We start from the raw sequence: 18,408 nt of genomic DNA, 5'->3' as shown, positions 1-18,408 counted from the left end.
ATTACTAGACACGAGAATGAAGATAGAGATATGAAGCTACTGCCAAGGGGGAGTCTGTTGGTGCATAATGTCAGTAGTTCAGTATCTCGTGTTTTGTATGTGTCTGTAATCGTGTTAGATAGTTTGTTTTGGTTTGAATATTGTATTACACAAGTTCTCCTGGGATGTAGGCGAACTTGGTGACAAGCGAAGTTGTGACAACTTCGCCTAGTATGTTAGGCGAAGTTGTCGAGGTTATTTAAACCTCACTTCGGCTTGGTTTTGGTTAAGTTTTTCAGAATGTGTATTGTGATAATTGAGATCACGTGTTGAAGTGTTGCAATACAAACGTTTTTATTAGTATTGTAACGTGTGTTTGTGTATCGTCTCAACGTATTATATATCTACGCTCGTATCGTATTACGTGGGGATTCCGCACCCTCGTGTTACGAGATACTCCTGTGTAGATCCGGCTGGGAACCTACAATAAAATAAATAAATAAATAAATAAATAAATAAATAAAATAGTAGTATCTTGTACTTATAGGTTCGTGTTGCGTATAAGTATTGTAATAAATATTCTTTGATTTAGTTTCATTTCCTTTCTTGTTATTTGGTAACTAATACATAGTGGTATGGGAAATATATCATTTCCTTTGTATTTTATTGTAACATGTAAACTATACTATTAAAATTTTTTAATAAGGAAAATAATCAACTCAAGAGATTTGTGATGATGATTGTCAGAGATGTAGATGTCCAATATAGGTGTATGATTATTAAAATTGCATGCTGGTAGTACCAATGTATGTAGTAATGCTAGTAGGATCACATTGACAAAGATTCCCTAATTTGAAGTTTAATAAAAATAAGTTATTTTTAAACCAACTTTATAAAGGATGAACATATTAGTTGGTGAAAACTACAATCCAAGTAGAATATAGAATACAAAGGAAAACACAAAATCATTTGTACCCATTTGAAAATAATTGATAAAACAACACATAACATAAGGAAAACACAAATTCATTGATACCCATATAAAGTTCAAATATGACAAATAAAACCAAACTAACAATGTCAAATAAAGGAAAATAAACTCAAAAAAACATCCAAACTAAAAACCAAAAGAAAATAGAATCCAAACATGCATGCAAAATGTTTAATTTATTACGAAAATTCCAAATCCTTCCCTTTTATATCTTTTGCACTCCAACGATATCTCCCTCACCAACATTAGCATCAACAATTTGTTCTTCGTCAACCTTCGTCTTGGTTGCAGATATACCAGTGTCATCATGACCGTCGTAACTGTCATCCAACTTGCGCTTGAGTTTTACATCAGCGATAGGATTAGAATTAACCTTTTCGTCAAGCGATGCAAGACGATCAGGAATCACATCTTCGGAAATTGAATTAGGAGTAAACTGGTTGGATGAAGGCGTACACGTATCCTACATAAAAGTTTAGAAAAATTTTGAGTGTACACATTTATATTTACTAAAATATTTTACTAAATTGAAACGGAAACTTTTTCAATTATTATTTTTATTGTCTTACCTTTTCGGTTGACTTAAGGCCAGAGGTTGAGCCAATTGTTAAAGACTGATTGTCGTTAGGCTGCACGTGAAGTTAAAATTTAATAGATAATAATGTGTTAAATAAACAAATGGATTATGTAGATTTTCACAATATTAGAAATTGAATCAGTTCATAATATCTGTCCCTGACCACGCTGCTTATTAAGGTCATTAAGAACGTCCTCGTCGTCCGTTAACTTGATGACAACGTACACATCATATGAGTTTCTTATATTGTAGTCACTAACCTCTACAACGAAAGCAAACCTTTTTTCTAGTATAATATTGAGTTCTTCCGGAAATGTGTGCATGAGATCAAGCTTCAAGAAAACAGTAGGAAATAAATGTAAGTTAACATAATCAGAAATCATTGAAGGAAGTTAAGATATTATATTTAAAGTAAGTTTATGTTTACTGAAAGAATTGAGAATCATGTGAAAATGTCTATGATGTTTTTTAAAAATGAAACACAAAAGCAATAAAATTAACACAAAAGCAAAATATTAAATGTTGAACAATTTGTATATTACATAAACAAAAGATACAAACGAAACAAAAGACACCAGCAAAATATTAAAGTCAACTGTGTACTCAATTGTGTATATAATTATCATACCTCAACATCAGTGGTCACAAAATGATCTGCAGCCTTATTAAACAACTGTCTTGCATCACGATCAAACAAAGTAAGCGAAACGACACCGGTGGTATCTTGGACACGAATAGGAATACGGAATCTGAAACATAATGAAAATTGTTTCAGAAATTCTATTAAAACAATGTATAACAGTTGTATTAATTAAGCAAAATAAATTATAATATATTTTAAACGTTTAAAATATTACCTTGGTCCAGCGATTACCCCTTGAGAATTACAACTTGCAATCTTACACTCGTAAACCTTCTGTCCATCAACTAAAACCTCAGAAACCTTACGACTACAACGTTTGCAACCGTTGTAGTACCATTCCTTGTTTCCTACTATTGCCTTAACGGTACCAATTATGATGATGTTTTTAGCCTAAAAACAAATAAATAAAGGAGGTTTTTGTAAAAATGATACTTAAGGATGACTTTTTGTAGATAGAAATGGTTATATAGCTCCAAAATGCTACAAATATCACTTATTGAATAGAATTCATAGTTCTTCATAAACTCATCCTTAACAGTTAAGAGCATACACGAACCAACCAGTTTAGGTATTTCGACATGGACTTCAGATGATATCTCAAGCAACCTATTATTAATTCAAAGTAACTCATTAGGTGTTTAACATAAATAAAAATGTTATTAAAGAACAAAATTAAATTATAATTTGATAGTTATAAGAAGATACCTCTTCTTGTAATCAATTACTTCATACACGTAATCATTGATCAGCAACCTTGAAACAGCATTACCATAAGAGTTGTTGACGTACACATTTTCTGCCAATAACATATTTAGATATGTTAGTTTAAAATTATTAAGTCTAAAGAATTTATTGGGTAAAATATGGAATATTTAATTGTTAATACCTCCATATTACTTGACTCTTGCGAATTGGAGAATGATTATGAGATAGTCCTCATCTGGGTTGTTAGCAACATATTTGGTAAGTTGCTTCAGATAGTCATCCCATAAAGTGAGATAATCTTATTGCCCCTGGTCAACAAATTCATAAGTTAAGAAAAATGATTAAGTTGATTAGAAATGATTATTTATATTATTAATAATACTTCAAGTCAGCAAACTCCATGGTTCTTCGATTCTGATGTTGTGCCTCTCGGAAGAATGAGTTCTTTTTGGTTAAAAACCCGCTGACATGCCCGATTACATCTGTAACAAAATTCAAAAATAATGAAACATATATTAAACTTTCCTGTTATATGTAAGGATTGAATGTAAAGAATGTAAAATTAAATTGTTAATAAAGAATGGAGGTAACCTATTGTTCCGTTTTGAGGTATGTTCTTCGCTTTAATATCATCAAAGGTAGCTAACGACAATCCATAAAGCTGTCCTTTAAACTCATCGGTAATACAAAGACAAGTTTCTGATGTGAAACAAAGCTTGTGTGGGCTATCAACATAACGGTATGTTGACAGATTTGCACCAAGTGAAGGTTTTCGAACAATCAATGACTGATTCTTACCTAGCCAAACATTATGTTTCGGTATGCAAGCTTTCCTTACATATGCTTGCATCCTGTCACCCTGTTACATTATTAATACGAAAAACAATGTTTAGAATTAAATTTACAAAAGAACGAACAAAAAAATGTAGTAAAAACAATTGTATTTCTATAGAATATTACCATCTCATCTTGTAAAATCATTTCTATGGACCAATCCTCTCCAGTTTTATTGTTTTCCTTCAAACACCATAGTCTGAGAATACAAACCTTCAGTACACAGTCGGTGTTGGAAACATCCAAATCCTTGAACATGGTAATCTTTGATGCCTCCATGTTGTTGTGTTAGAAATAATAAGATTAAAGCAAAGGTTAAAGATTCAATAAGTAATATTTATAATTTGAAGAAAATTAAAAAACCTTGAGAATGACACAAATATGAATGTTCAGTAAGGAAATGAGAAATGTGAGATAGTCAAGTATACGGGTTTGTAGTATTTATAGATGAACATATTCTGTTACAAAATTTGAATTGTTAGATTAAAAGGAAAGTGTAAATATAGTAAATTTAGGGAAAAAAATTAGGAATTTTAAATATGTAAATGATAATTGATATTTACTTAATTTGGTAGTAATAACCGAATGTAAATAGGGATTGCTTAATTAATAACACAATAAAAATAATAACAATAATAAGTCATAACTCATAACTCATAAATTATATTAGAATTCATACTAACCATTGATGTGAAGATACTAACCTAAGAATGTAAAATACTAACCATCGATGTGAAGATCTTATTATCAATAGTCATGGATCTTCTGAAATCGTTTCCCGGAAAGAATGAAATCAATCGTTATTATCAACTAACGGACGGTTCGTTTTACCGTGGATGGCCCGATTTATAATCTGATATCCGGTGGCAAATTTATATGAAGAACTGAATTAAATCATTATTCAATTTATATCCAACAATGGCCGATTGAATGGAGGGTTTGGTTGATTAGGTTAAGGGTTTAGTATGAAAGAGAGAAAATTGGAGAACAAAATAGAATTGACTTGAAGAAGAAAGAAAATAAAACTGGAAACCGGGTTTTAGGGATTGATGGTAACAATAAATATGTTAATTAAGTATTTTAAATATTATTATTTTTGATTTATTTTATTGGTAAGAAAAATAGAAAAGCGGTAGTTATATTTGGAAAATAATGAAATCGTCCAATAGGAAGGGGACATGTGGCGGCAAAGTAATTTATTTTAATAGTATAGTAGGATTATTTAATTTAAAATTCATAAAACTAAATTTAGTCATAATTACAAATTTTGTTCTTTAAACATAGTTAATTTACGAATCAGGTCCTTTAAAAGGTTTACCTTCGGGCGGTATCCTTTACAAGACATCTTTATTTGATTTTCGTCTTTTTGCCTAACGCCCATCCAAAAATCACGTTAAGTCATGGCACGGGAGGACATTTTAGTCTTATTACCACTACTTATTTATAATTGAAAGGTAAATTAAATATATTAAAGAAATACACACTCTCTCTATCTCTATTCACGTCTTCTCTCTCTCTCTCTCTCTCTCTCTCTACACCACCATCACTACCAACCCCCATTCTCTCTTTCTCTCTCTCTCTCTCTCTCAGCCGTGACCACCACCAAATCAACCCCTTCTGCCGTCATTGTCTATTTAGATTGAACTTGAAGACACAACCTTTGTTTTTTATCGCCGCTCTAGCAAAAACCAAAACAACCATATTTGATGGCCAGGAGATGGATTTTGTTGAACACCACCATGTCCAGTCGTCTTCTCCGACGAGACTGTAATGAATCGATGTTTTATAACAACCACCACCATCTCCACAAACTAAAACTTTAACTAATAGCCGCCACCCACCGTCTCAGCGTCTTCCTCTCTTCGTGTCTGACTCTCGAATTTCAGGCATGGATTATATCCAAATTAGTTTGAATGAAATCTGTTACGAATTTAGGGTTAAAAGAGGAAAAATGGAGGTCAATCTGGAAGGAAATTGAACGAGATGTGATATAAACCCTAAATTAGTGTGCAGATGTATGATTTGATGATATGTGGGTTCGCTGGAAAATCAATGGTGGTTTGAGATTTGCCCGGAGCTTACCGGAAAAGGTGTTGGTAGCTAGCAATGATGATGAATCTAACTAGAAAAGAAGAATATATAGAGTTTTGGTGGTTATGATAGTGATTCAATGGTGGATTTTGGTGTGATAAAAGGATGAAGACGAAGATGATAGGTCTGTGTTTAGTTATTAAAATTATTATTCATTAATAATAAAGGATGGAAATTACTCTTTTGCCCTCACATGCTTGGCATGTGCCATGACTTAACGGGTTTTTTGGATGGTCGTTAAGTTAAAGGACAAAAAGCGAGGCATATTGTTATATAAATGTCACCGCCTGAAAGTAAACTTTTTAAAGGACCTAGTCCGTAAATAGACTATGTTTAAAGGACAAAATTTGTAATTTAGTCTTTATAAAAATATGAAACTAATATATAAAATAAAGTAACATAAAAATATTGAAAATTAAAATTAGATAATGAAATGAATAATTGAACCGGGTATTGGCGATACCCAGGACGGGTTCGGGTTCGGGTTCGGGTTCGGGTCCGAGTCGGGGTATTGTCTCTAAAAACTATACCCTATGCACTGGGTTCGGGTCGGGTATAGAACCGAACCGCATATTTAAATACTCTATTTTCGCGTATTGAAAAAACCTATTTTCGGGGTTTTTCGAGTATAAATTGGGTTTTTTAAGGGGCTGCACTTTTTTGAGGTATTTTTCAAGTAATTTCAAGTATATATCAGGTATTTGAAAATCTCAGTTTCGGGTATTTGAAAAACCCAGTTCTAGGCATGGAACCTTTTCCAATTACGAGTATTATCGGGTACAAATCGGGTCCGATTCTGAGTTCAGGTTCGAGTAGTAAAAATCCGGGTTAAAAAATTTTTAGAGCTAAGGTGTTGTTTGTAGCTTTTGTCTTCCGGCAATTTAGGCCCAGCTCAATAAACTAGTGAAGGGGCAGTGAATATTCTTTGCTTTGGGACTACCGTTGGAGACCAGTTAAAATCTTAAATGCAAGTGCTTAGTTATATTAAATGGATGGCGGAGATGGATCGATTGAAACCTCGGATGCTTACATAAATGCGGGTTGGTCACAGAGACCAAATGGTGCCGTGATGTGGGAACTCGCTTGATTCGCTGGACAACATTCCAACATCATGTAATATAGCCTCGGTTATATGGCATTGTATTAGTAGTTGGTTTGATATACCTCCGATCTATGCATTTGAGGTGAAGGATTTGTTAACTCTACAACTACCATAAACGAGCATGAAGTTAAGAGATGAACTTCAATCGGTTATTCTCACGTCATGTGAGAATAACCAGATAAATGAAACGAGCATGAAGTAGTTGGTTTCATTTATCGTCTTTGGAAAGCGATAAATGAAACCATTTTCAATAATACAACAGTTTTAATCATGAGGTTCAAATAAAATGTTAAACGTCTGTCGTTTCTTTGGGTGAAAAATAAGGGAAATTGCTCGACCTAGAAATAGAGGTATGGTGTTCTTTTTCTTTTTAATTAACTAGCATAAGTGTCTGCGCGTTGCTGCGGGTTCACGCATGTTATCTTCTCGTATTGGTTTGTAGTGTTTGGTGTTGTGTGTAATGGGTTATAAGTGCGAGCAAGCTGCAACGTGTGCATATGGTTTGGTGGATTTTGTTTTGGGAGGGGTTGCGCACTAAAATATTAATATATCCATATAAAATACATTGGATACATCGTGCATTGTGAAATATTTATTAATAAATTAGGTTTGTATCGGTTTTGTGAATTTTAATCAACATAAAGGATTGAATGTGTGTTAATTGGTGAGTAGTTAGAGTTGAAATTTAATCGGCAGATCAAGAAAAGCTCAAATTAAGACCACTAAGTTGGCGGTCAACGAATTGTAAAAAGCGTAAAGTGGTGGTCATACGTGATTTTACTGTGCACATGCATACTGGCATATGCATATATATTAGATCAATGATGTTATAAATTACCTGGTACTTAAGTTCTTGAAACAAAAACTTTTATTAAGACAATGCGTTCAATATATATATTATGACAATAAGAGACCACCAACATGAGCTGTTGACAACAAGAAATTCAACGTAAATTTTGACCTAAAAATTCAAAATTGACAAAAACCAGTTTTGACCATAAAAAGTCAAATTTGATACTAAAATGACCCTTTCTAAAGTGACACATTTTGACCCACCAATCCAAGTCTACTCTTTTAAGATGACTCGTTTCGGCCAGAACCAAACCGACACTTTTTCATCGTGACTCGTCACAAAGAAAAAAATGACATCGAAATTTTTTTGTTTAACATATACCCATATTGTACTTCCAAAAATATATATTGGTGAAACATATAAAGAAAATTAGTGCTCATAGAAACAACCAAAGTGATAATATTTGTGTGAAGATGAATGAGAGCGTTAAAATTATAAAATTGAAAATTGTATATTTACTTTTAAAAGTCATATGGCACAATGTTAAACATATGACCCGTAATGTAAAGTATCAAACCAAATATGACACAATTGAAACTTAGATACTAACAAACTGAGCATCATACTCATCTCACCAGCTTCTCTTCTCTGATTCAATCTAACTCTCTGATTGTTCCATATAAACAATTTTAAGACTTTTTAACTTTTTTAAAAATCATCTCTGATTCAATCTAACATCAACAATATAGTTATACATATTTTTTAACTGTCTAGCAGGAAAGTCATATACGTTTATAGAACCATGTGAAATCACATCTGAGTCAATTAAATTAAACCTTACCCTAAATTTCACAAATGGCCTATAAAATTTCTTTTTCCAATCTTTTTAAAATGACAATAATACATTTTTCTTCAAAAACAGTCCAGCTCTATGTACTTTTCAGAAACAATATCATACTCCTGATTATGATCACTTGAAGTATGGGATTCCATCATAAATAATTTACATACCCCCGATTATGGGTGTCCAAAATACCCGTAAGGCCCCGTTACCGGTGCCTCACATATGGGCGTCGGATTTACTCATCAACATATTTCAATTCATTAGAGTTAATAGGAACATACGCGGAATATAAAAACTTTCATAAAACATAAATAATAATCCTTAACTTGTCTTAATAAACATGATGTCTTTAAAACATAACTAAATAAACGTCTTCAGTCTTGCGATGCCAGCCTCTTATTCAATGTCAAGTGTTCCCCTCAAGCGAACTGTCTCATCCGACTCACCTGCGTGCATACTAAAAGTCCGCTACGCTGAGTGAGTTCTAGTTAATCAAATAACACACATTACATACATACATACATACTTACATAATTTCATTCGTAGCATATATATATATATTTACCTTCATACTTTATTCAAATATCTTCTTTACATTATTCTATTCTGCCTCGGATATTATTAGGGTCCAGTCCCTTTTCTGCCTTGGATATTATTAGGGTCCAGTCTCTTTTCTGCCTCAAGATTATTAAAGGGCTCGGTCCCTTTTCTGCCTTGGATATTATTAGGTTTCAGTCCCTTTTCTACCTTTTGATCTCTTACATTCAATCATAACATACATACATATCATTCATAGTTCATACATAACATTATAACTTGATAGTGCGTGCAATATCCGAAGATCGTTCACGTACCGACAAGCAATCATTCTTACCTTTCACATAATCACATAAGACATACACTTAACACTTAGGATAAATGTATTAACAATCACATCGAGTATGCACACGGCCCCGAAAACGTAACACAGAAGTGAGGCTAGAAACTCACATGTATCCTGTTGCGTTCACCGTTAATTGTTATCCCCTTCTTTAATTGTGCATGGCTCACTGTTAAATATATATATATGTCATTTAACCGTATAATTAATTTAGTCGGTATTTTAATTAACCAATGTATTTTTTAAGTTGGGCTTTGTTATGCTTAAGATAATGGGCTGGCTTGTTAAATTAGATATGGGCTTAGCATGATGTAGGCTTAGTTATTTCAGGTCCAACTGTTCACTGTCTAGGCCCAAAGTCCATCTGGGCCCAACTAGATTCAGCCCAAAACTCAACAGAGGACATGGTCAGCCGAGAACCCTTGGTAGAGAACCATGTGGAACGAGAACCCGTCCAGGCTGGGAACTCTGGTCTAACCGAGAACCCGTCCAGGCCGAGAACTCTGGTCTGACCGAGAACTCGAGTTTGACCGAAGTCTCGTGTTGACCGAAATCCAAACATGGCCGAAAACACAGGTTGGCCGAGAACTCCATAAGGTGGCCGAGAACCCCAGTTCAGCGCATCATTCCATTTTTTTTATGTTTCCTACCTTGCTCAGTTACTGTTCTAAGGTTCAAATCATGAACTTTTAACCCCTTTTACCATCACTCATAATTATTTTACACCCATTACCATCACGGCTTCGAGATCTAACCTGTTTTAGATATAAAGCTTAAACCTTTATAAGGTTAAAACGCTCTAGGCTAGATCTATGGTTTCCTTTATGAACCGTTTATACCTTTGAGTCCATTTCGTCCATTTTAATCATCAAGTTTGTATTTTTATGAAACATCTAGACCCGATCGACTCTAGGGTCAAGTTTCATGGAAAACCGTTCATAAAAACGTAACCTTTAAGGTTAAAGCACATACCTTTATGTGTTCTTAGGCTACGGCTTGACTTGTTCGTAAACCTTGATCTTGTATTAAGCTTGGGTAATCGGTAACTATTGATATTAGACTTGGGTTTGGTCTTGGACCTCTTTCTTTCTCACGGCCGAAAAGGGTAAGATGTGTGTGTGTTTTAAGGTGAAGGCAAAGTGTAGAATGGATGGAAATGGAAAGGATTAGGGTTTAAGGGGGTATTTATACTCCCTTAAGACCATGGACCTAAGGCCCATCTTTCCTTTTTAGTCCATGATTTATCCATCTAATTAGCCTACTTCTCCTTCCTCTTTTATTATTTTATTTACTAACCCAAGTAAACTTTTCCATTAAGAATAATATACAAAATATTATTATTTGAGATTTTGGGATGTTGCAAGTCTTCCCTCCTTAAAGAGGTTTCGTCCCCGAAACCTAACTATTACATGAACAGATTAGGGTAAAACTTGCGCATTTCCTCCTCGACTTCCAAAGTCGCATCCGATCCCTTGCGGTGCTTCCATATCACTTTCATTAAGGGTATAATCTTATGAAGAAGTTGCTTTTCTTTGCGGTTCACTTTTTCGATCAGTTGCTCAATATAGTTTAATTATTCATCAACCTCAATGTCCATCAATGGCACGTGCGATGTGTCATCAGCCAGACATTTCCTTAAATGAGAAACATGGAAGGTTGAATGAATTCCTTTTAACTCTTCTGGCAAATTCAGCTTATATGCCACTTCTCCTACACTGTGACAACTGCCCAAATCCGACCCGACCCAGGTACCCGTTTTCGAATCCGATTCTTTTTATGATTTAAAATTTGATTATTAATCTTTGTAAATTTAACATTAAATAAATTATATATATATATACGTTTTTATATTACTTACTAATAATAATAATTTCTTTTCCGCCGTCCCGCCCTTTTGTCTCTCTTGTCGCCGTCCCGCCCTTTTGTCTCTCTTGTCGCCGTCCCGCCCCTTTGCTTAAACCCTTGAGCCTTGAACCCCCTTTTCTCTTAACTCTTTGCTTGTCCTTTGGTTCTTCCCGCCTAAGGATGTCTGCGCAGCTCCACGCGCCAGACTCCTTACAAGGAAGCCTGCGCGAAGACCATCTGTTCCTGCGATACGCGAGGCGAACTGTTCCCGCGACGCGCTAAGAATGGTAGTTCTTCCCGCGGCGCGCTAAGAATGGTAGTTCTTCCCGCGGCGCGCTAAGAATGGTAGTTCTTCCCGCGGCGCGCTAAGAATGATAGTTCTTCCCGCGGCGCGCTAAGGATTATAGTTCTTCCCGCGACGCGCTAAGGATTATAGTTCTTCCCGCGGCGCGCTAAGGATTGTTCTCTGTCTGCCTTCGCCCTCGCGCGCGCGCGCTCAAGTCTTCTCGCGCTAGACCTTAAGTCTTTTCTTCAGTTTAGGTCAGCCTGTATTCTTTTGAAATATCTTATCTTTTGTATGAGCACTGTAGGTCAGTTCCGACATCTGTCCGAAGAGCCACTTTCGGCGCAGCATGCGCACCAATCCTATTGGTTGACAGAAAAAGTGACTGACATAATCTTTTGAAATCTTCTTTTGCATGTCTTGAACAGTGTTTTATCTGACACCTCCCATGCTTTGATCTGTAACCTGCCAGCTTTTCCCCATCCCCTGCAGCTGCCGGCATATCTTTTGATATCTTTTGCTTTTGTTTTCTTGTGCTTTATAATATCTTTTGCTTGATTTGATAAGATCTTTTCCCCTTTTCAAGGGATTGTGTTCCCTTGGGTTTTCCCTATAAATTAAGCTAATTTCTTGTTTATTAACACTACACACACTACACTTAAACACTCCCCAAAAATCTCTCTCCCTTTGCTCTCTGCCGTAGTTCCTCTGCAACTCCACTCCTCTCTTTGCCTCCGTCTTCTCTTCTGTTCTGCCCAGAATCTCGGTAAATATGAATATATATATTTTGTTTTAATTTATTTAACTAACAAAAATCGATACTTACTGCATATATTCAAGACATAAAAACCAATCGTTAAACCAATAACCTCTTATTTATAGGTTAACTTGTGCTTGTTTAAAAGTTGGTTCTTGCATTATCTTTCAACATACCTTTTTCAGGTGAGTAATCTCGTACTTAATCCCCTTTTATTTTTAACGTTTTGGGATGTTCATGTGTTCGTACAACTTGAGTCTTAAACTTGTTTATGAAATTTATGTGCGCAAAACCCCATGTGTTATGGACGTTTACTTGGCTGTTTATTTGTATGTGTGAATCATTAACCGCTTTGTTCGGCCTATTCCGAAGTTTTCATGGATCCATTAGATGAACACGGGAGACCTATCGTTTACGGTTTTCTTGTTTTGTTTACACATGCACGTATGATTAATTGTTTTTGTGCTCGATTGGGAGCACGGATTGAACTATGAGCTATGATCTATTTAGGCTTGATCACAATCTGATTACACCCTATGTTAAACCCCAGTTAAGCACATGTTGCGCGTAGTGTTTGTCATTATCTATTTATATCTATTAAACTTGATTTCTCACCGACACGCAAGTGTTGACGTTTTATTTTAACACATGTTCAGGTTTGCTGTAGCTGCTTTTGGGAATCTCAAGGACACGTAGGATGTATTCTTTTTGTTTGGACCTAGATTAAAATGTAACAAGACAAATTATGTTATTTGAATATTTTAAGTTATGATATGATTTATGTTACTTTACGATTCGTGTTCTGCGCGTGCGCAATGAAAATGTATTTATTAAATATTGACACCCAAATAGTGTCACGGGTAATGAAACAATACGTGGCGCCCCGATGTATAATCCGCCATCGGTCGGGGTGTTACATACACGATCCACGATCTTAAACGGTCCAATGTACCTCGGACTCAACTTTCCTCTTTTCCTGAAACGAATAATTCTTTTCCAAGGCGAGACCTTGAGCATCACATTGTCACCAACGTCAAACTCGATCGGTCGATTCCGCTTATCAGCATACGACTTCTGTCTGTCTTGAGAAGCCTTCATTCTTGCTTTGATCTGATCGAATTTTGAAGAAGTTTCTTGCACAACTTCTAAACTTCCCATCTCTTTCTCACCAATCTCTCCCCAACACACGGGAGTTCTACATCTCTACCATAAAGCATTCGAATGGCGGCATTCCAATACTTGAATGATAACTGTTGTTATAGGAGAACTCTACCAGATGCATATGATCATCCTAACTCCCACCAAAATCTAAAACACAAGCACGTAGCATATCCTCAAGGGTTTGGATCGTCCTCTCGGACTGTCCATCGGTTTGAGGATGATACGCCGTACTGATGTTCAATCTCGTTCTCATAGCTTCATGGGACTTCTTCCAAAATATCAAAGTAAACCGTGTATCTCTATCAGACAAGATTGATAACGGTACTCCATGTTTAGATACAACCTCTTTTATGAACAAGCTTGCTAACGTTTCTGACGAGATAGCCTCTCGTATGGGCAGAAAGTGATCACTCTTGGTCAAACGGTCCACAATCACCCAAATGGTATCATGATACTTAGCTGTACGAGGTAGCTTAGTACGAAATCCATGGTGATGTGTTCCCATTTCCATTCAGGTATTTCAAGCGGTTGCATCTTCCCATAAGGCTTTTGATGTTCGGCTTTGACTTGTAAACAAGTTAAGCACTTACTAACATAATCCACCACATCATTTTTCATTCCTGGCCACCAGTAATCTCTCTTCAAGTCTTGGTACATCTTTGTAGCTCCTGGATGGATTGAGTACCTTGACTTATGAGCTTCATCTAAGATTCGACCTCTGAGATCTCCATGGCGTGGGATACACATAAGGTCAAACGTAGTCTTAACACCCTGAGTGTTTTCCATCAACTCGTCTTGCTGGCCATAAATCCTTTATTTCTTTACTAGCCCTTCATCTACCAGTACCTCTGACTGCACTTTGATAATTTCTTCAAAAAGACTTGAATTCATAATCAACTGGTATGACTTCACTGTTGCAAGGACTTCCTCATTCTTACGACTTAGCGCGTCAGCGACCACATTAGCTTTACCAGGATAGTATTTACTGTCGCAGTCGTAATCCTTAATCAACTCCAACCACCTCCTATGTATCATGTTCAACTCCTTTTGCTCAAAGAAGTACCTTAGACTCTTATGATCGGTGTAAATGGTACACTTAGTACCATACAGATAATGCCTCCATATCTTGAGAGCATGCACTGCTGCTGCTAGCTCTAAATAATGTGTCGGATAAGTACTCTCATGGACTTTCAGCTGTCTAGACGCGTAAGCTATCACCTTTTCTCGTTGCATCAACATGCAACCTAACCCACGATGCGAAGCATCAGTGCAAACAACCAGGTCCTCGTCACCATCGGGTAAAGCAAGGATTGGAGCTTGCGTGAGTCTCTTCTTTAACTCCTAAAAAGCTTCTTCTTGGAACTTTCCCCAACTGAATACTATCATCTTTCGGGTCATACCGGTCAACGGTGCGGCTATCTTGGAGAAACCTTCGATGAATCTCCTATAGTAGCCAGCTAACCCTACAAAGCTTCATATATCGGTCGGATTCTATGGAGTCTTCCAATTAGTTATCGCTTCAATCTTAGCTGGGTCCACGGTAATCTTTTCAGGGTTAATCACATGACCTAGAAATTGCACTTCACGCAACCAAAACACGCATTTCAAAAACTTAGCGTACAGCTTCTCTTTCTTCAAGGTCTCCAATACCTCTTTCAGATGCTCAGCATGATCAGACTCGCACTTCGAATAAATCAATATATCGTCGATGAAGACGATAACTGACTTATCCAACATTGGCCGACACACCATATTCATCATGTCCATAAATGCTGTGGGAGCATTTGTTAGACCGAATGACATTACAAGGAACTCGTAGTGTCCATACCACGTCTGAAACTCTATCTCAGGGATGTCTGCCTCTTTCACTTTCAATTGATGGTAGCCTGATCTAAGATCTATTCGTGAGAACAAACTTGAACCTTGTAGTTGGTCAAACAAATCATCAATCCTTGGCAAAGGATATCTGTTCTTTACTGTAAGCTTGTTCAATTCGCGATAGTCTATGCACATTCTCATACTTCCATCCTTCTTCTTAACGAATAATACGGGTGCGCCCCACGGGGACACACTCGGTCTTATGAAACCTTTGTCGAGGAGTTCTTGCAGTTGGTACATCAGTTCTTTCATCTCGGACGATGCTAGATGGTAAGGCGCTTTCGCGATGGGCTGGGCTCCTGGTACTAAATATATCTAGAATTCTATCTCTCGCTCCGGTGGCAACCCCGGAAGATCCTCAGGGAATACTTCTGGGTAGTCGCGCACGATGGGAACATCTTTCATTTCTTTCGTCTCGGCCGTAGCGTTGACAACATACGCCAGTAGGCACCGCACCCTCGCCTTAACAATCCCTCGGCTTTTATAATCGAAATGACATTAAGCCCCGAACTTTCCTTATCACCATAAACCGTCATCGCACTACCATCCAAGGACTTCAACCTTATGATCCTACTCTTACACACTATCAGAGCTTCGTACTCAGACATCCAATCCATTCCCAAAACCACATCGAACCTTCCTAAGGTCATAATGTACAAGGTAACAGGGAACTCATGTCCCTCTAACTCTATCTTACAGTCCTTAACCATTTTCATTATTTTAACCGAAGTGTCACTAGCGGTTTCTACTATAAAAGTTTCGGGCACTCGGCAACATTTCATTTTAGCTAATTTACTAAAGGGCGTAGTTACAAAACTGTTTTTTGCACCCGAATCAAACAATACTGAAGCGGTAATACCATTTACTAGGAACGTACCTGTCACGACATCTGGGATCTGTTTGGCTTGCCCCTGGGTCAGCATGTAGGCCATGGTTCTTGGCCTAGCTTGTTCAATATCCTTCTTCCCACTTTCTCCAGCTTCATTCTCAGTACATTCTCTTGCAAAGTGACCCGTCTTACCGCATTTGTAACATGCGGACTTTGCAGTATAATCTGGAGCGTAATGCCCCACCTTTCTGCACTTGTAGCAAGCATTCGTACCGAACTAGCATTCACCAGCATGACTCTTCCCACACTTATAACAAACATCAGAACCCTTCCCCCACCTACACACACCAACGTGAGCTTTGCCACAAGTCTTGCACGACCTGTTCTCCCACACCTTCGGTTTCTTATCTTTTGAGTTCCATAACTGAGTACCGGGTCGTTTAACAGGATTGACCCACTTTTTATCCATCTTTCTTCTTCCACCGCATCATCATCCTCAGCCAGGTCTGCATAAACCATCTCTGCGAGTTCGACAGCAGAGTCAAAGGTAGCAGGTTTACTCGTCCTGACTAACATGCGGACTTTTTGTGGCAACCCCCTCACATAGCACTTGATTCCCTTAGCTTCGGTGTTAACCATATCGGGTACCAACCTAGACATTCGGTTGAACTCGGTGGTATACTCATGATGAGTCATTGTCCCAGCTTTCAAGTTTAGGAACCTCATCTCCGCCCTCTCAACCTCGGCGTCAGCACAGAATTTCTTCATAACCAGTTCTTTCAGGTCCTCCCACCTCATAGCCTTGATTTCCTCTTTACTCTTTCTCTGCTCAATCGATTCCCACCAATACATCGCCTCATCTTCAAACTATTGGGTGGCATAACCGACAGCTTGATCGGGACGGCACTCGCTAATGCGGATAACCTTGTCCATAGAGGTTATCCATTGAAGGGTAGCGATTGCGTCACCCAACCCAGACAGCTTCGGCGGGTCACACCCCTTGAAGGACTTATGGTTGCACCCAACGCGGCCTCTTTTCTTGTTATCAACCTTCACAGATCGAACTTCACTCGAGTCACCCTTCTTTCCTTCATCATCTTTCTTACTCTTCTCCCAAGACTTTTCAGGATTCGGGTTCTTCACAGTAGTGGCTACACCTTGAACAATAGCTGCTTGAATTTCAGGATCCAGTTGAACCCCTTCGTTATTGTTCGGGTCTCTTCCAGTTGCGCTTCCTTCGTCTCCGGTGTTGGAAGCGGTCTCAACCGAAGGTTGTTGTGCACGACGAGGCCTACCACGACGTCCAGTGCGACCCCCAGCTCTCACAATTCCTCCATCTCCCACGTTTCCTCCCGTTCCAGCCATCGTATTCTAAAAAGGAAAACACAAACGCCATCACTCAAGGAACTATTTAGTACAAGGATAGTAAGGCTAACAGGTAATAACAGTGGCCAGCTGTGATAAGCTGATCACGTTACTTTCTGTGTCCTATACACTTCCCTTCATGAGTCTATTTGTCTTTAAAACATAACTAAATAAACGTCTTGGGTCTTGCGATGCCAGCCTCTTATTCAATGCCAAGTGTTCCCCTCAAGAGAGCTGTCTCATCCTACTCACATGCGTGCATACTAAAAGTCAGCTACGCTGAGTGAGTTCTAGTTAATCACATAACATACATTACATACATACTTACATACTTTCATACTTTCATTCGTAGCATATATATATATATACTTACCTTCATACTTTATTCAAATATCTACTTTACATTATTCTATTCTGCCTCGGATATTATTAGGGTCCGATCCCTTTTTCTGCCTTGGATATTATTAGGGTCCAGTCCCTTTTCTGCCTTGGATATTATTAGGGTCCAGTCCCTTTTCTGCCTCGAGATTATTAAAGGACTCGTCCCTTTTCTGCCTTGGATATTATTAGGGTCCAGTCCCTTTTCTACCTTTCTATCTTTTACATTCATTCATAACATACATACATATCATTCATAGTTCATACATAACATTATAACTTGACAATGCGTGCAATATCCGAAGATCGTTCACATACCGACAAGCAATCATTATTACCTTTCACATAATCACATAAGACATACACTTATCACTTAGGATAAATGTATTAACAATCACATCGAGTATGCACACAGCCCCGAAAACGTAACACAGAAGTGGGGCTAGAAACTCACATGTATCCTGTTGCGTTCA

The 18,408-nt window shown here is 37.3% G+C and overlaps 1 protein-coding gene across 1 annotated transcript; it reads right to left on the bottom strand.

Moving 5' to 3' along the window:
* Positions 1-1,175: 1,175 nt before the first annotated feature.
* LOC143593069 (uncharacterized) lies at positions 1,176-4,008 on the bottom strand. Its single transcript, XM_077072813.1, has 8 exons — positions 3,856-4,008; positions 3,487-3,754; positions 2,896-2,986; positions 2,751-2,796; positions 2,405-2,580; positions 2,176-2,296; positions 1,540-1,599; positions 1,176-1,433 (listed from the first exon to the last, which is right to left on the bottom strand). The coding sequence occupies exons 1-8, from the start codon at positions 4,006-4,008 to the stop codon at positions 1,176-1,178; spliced, it is 1,173 nt and encodes a 390-aa protein (XP_076928928.1).
* Positions 4,009-18,408: the final 14,400 nt, after the last annotated feature.

The sequence above is a fragment of the Bidens hawaiensis genome, unplaced genomic scaffold (assembly GCF_021521415.1).
Source record: "Bidens hawaiensis isolate Kalapana, Puna unplaced genomic scaffold, B.hawaiensis_p1.1 tig00041647_1, whole genome shotgun sequence".
In the NCBI taxonomy this organism is placed as follows: domain Eukaryota; kingdom Viridiplantae; phylum Streptophyta; class Magnoliopsida; order Asterales; family Asteraceae; genus Bidens; species Bidens hawaiensis.
The sequence above is the reverse complement of the archived record's forward strand: the minus strand, read 5'-3'. Positions and strand labels throughout refer to the sequence as shown.

Excerpts from the sequence above, each read along its gene's own strand:
- LOC143593069 (XM_077072813.1), bottom strand. The coding sequence starts at position 4,008 with ATGGAGGCATCAAAGATTACCATGTTCAAGGATTTGGATGTTTCCAAC. Across the intron at positions 2,797-2,895 it reads GTAATTGATTACAAGAAGAG|GTTGCTTGAGATATCATCTG; the intron begins GTATCTTCTTAT and ends AATTAATAATAG. Across the intron at positions 1,434-1,539 it reads GCCTTAAGTCAACCGAAAAG|GATACGTGTACGCCTTCATC; the intron begins GTAAGACAATAA and ends ACTTTTATGTAG.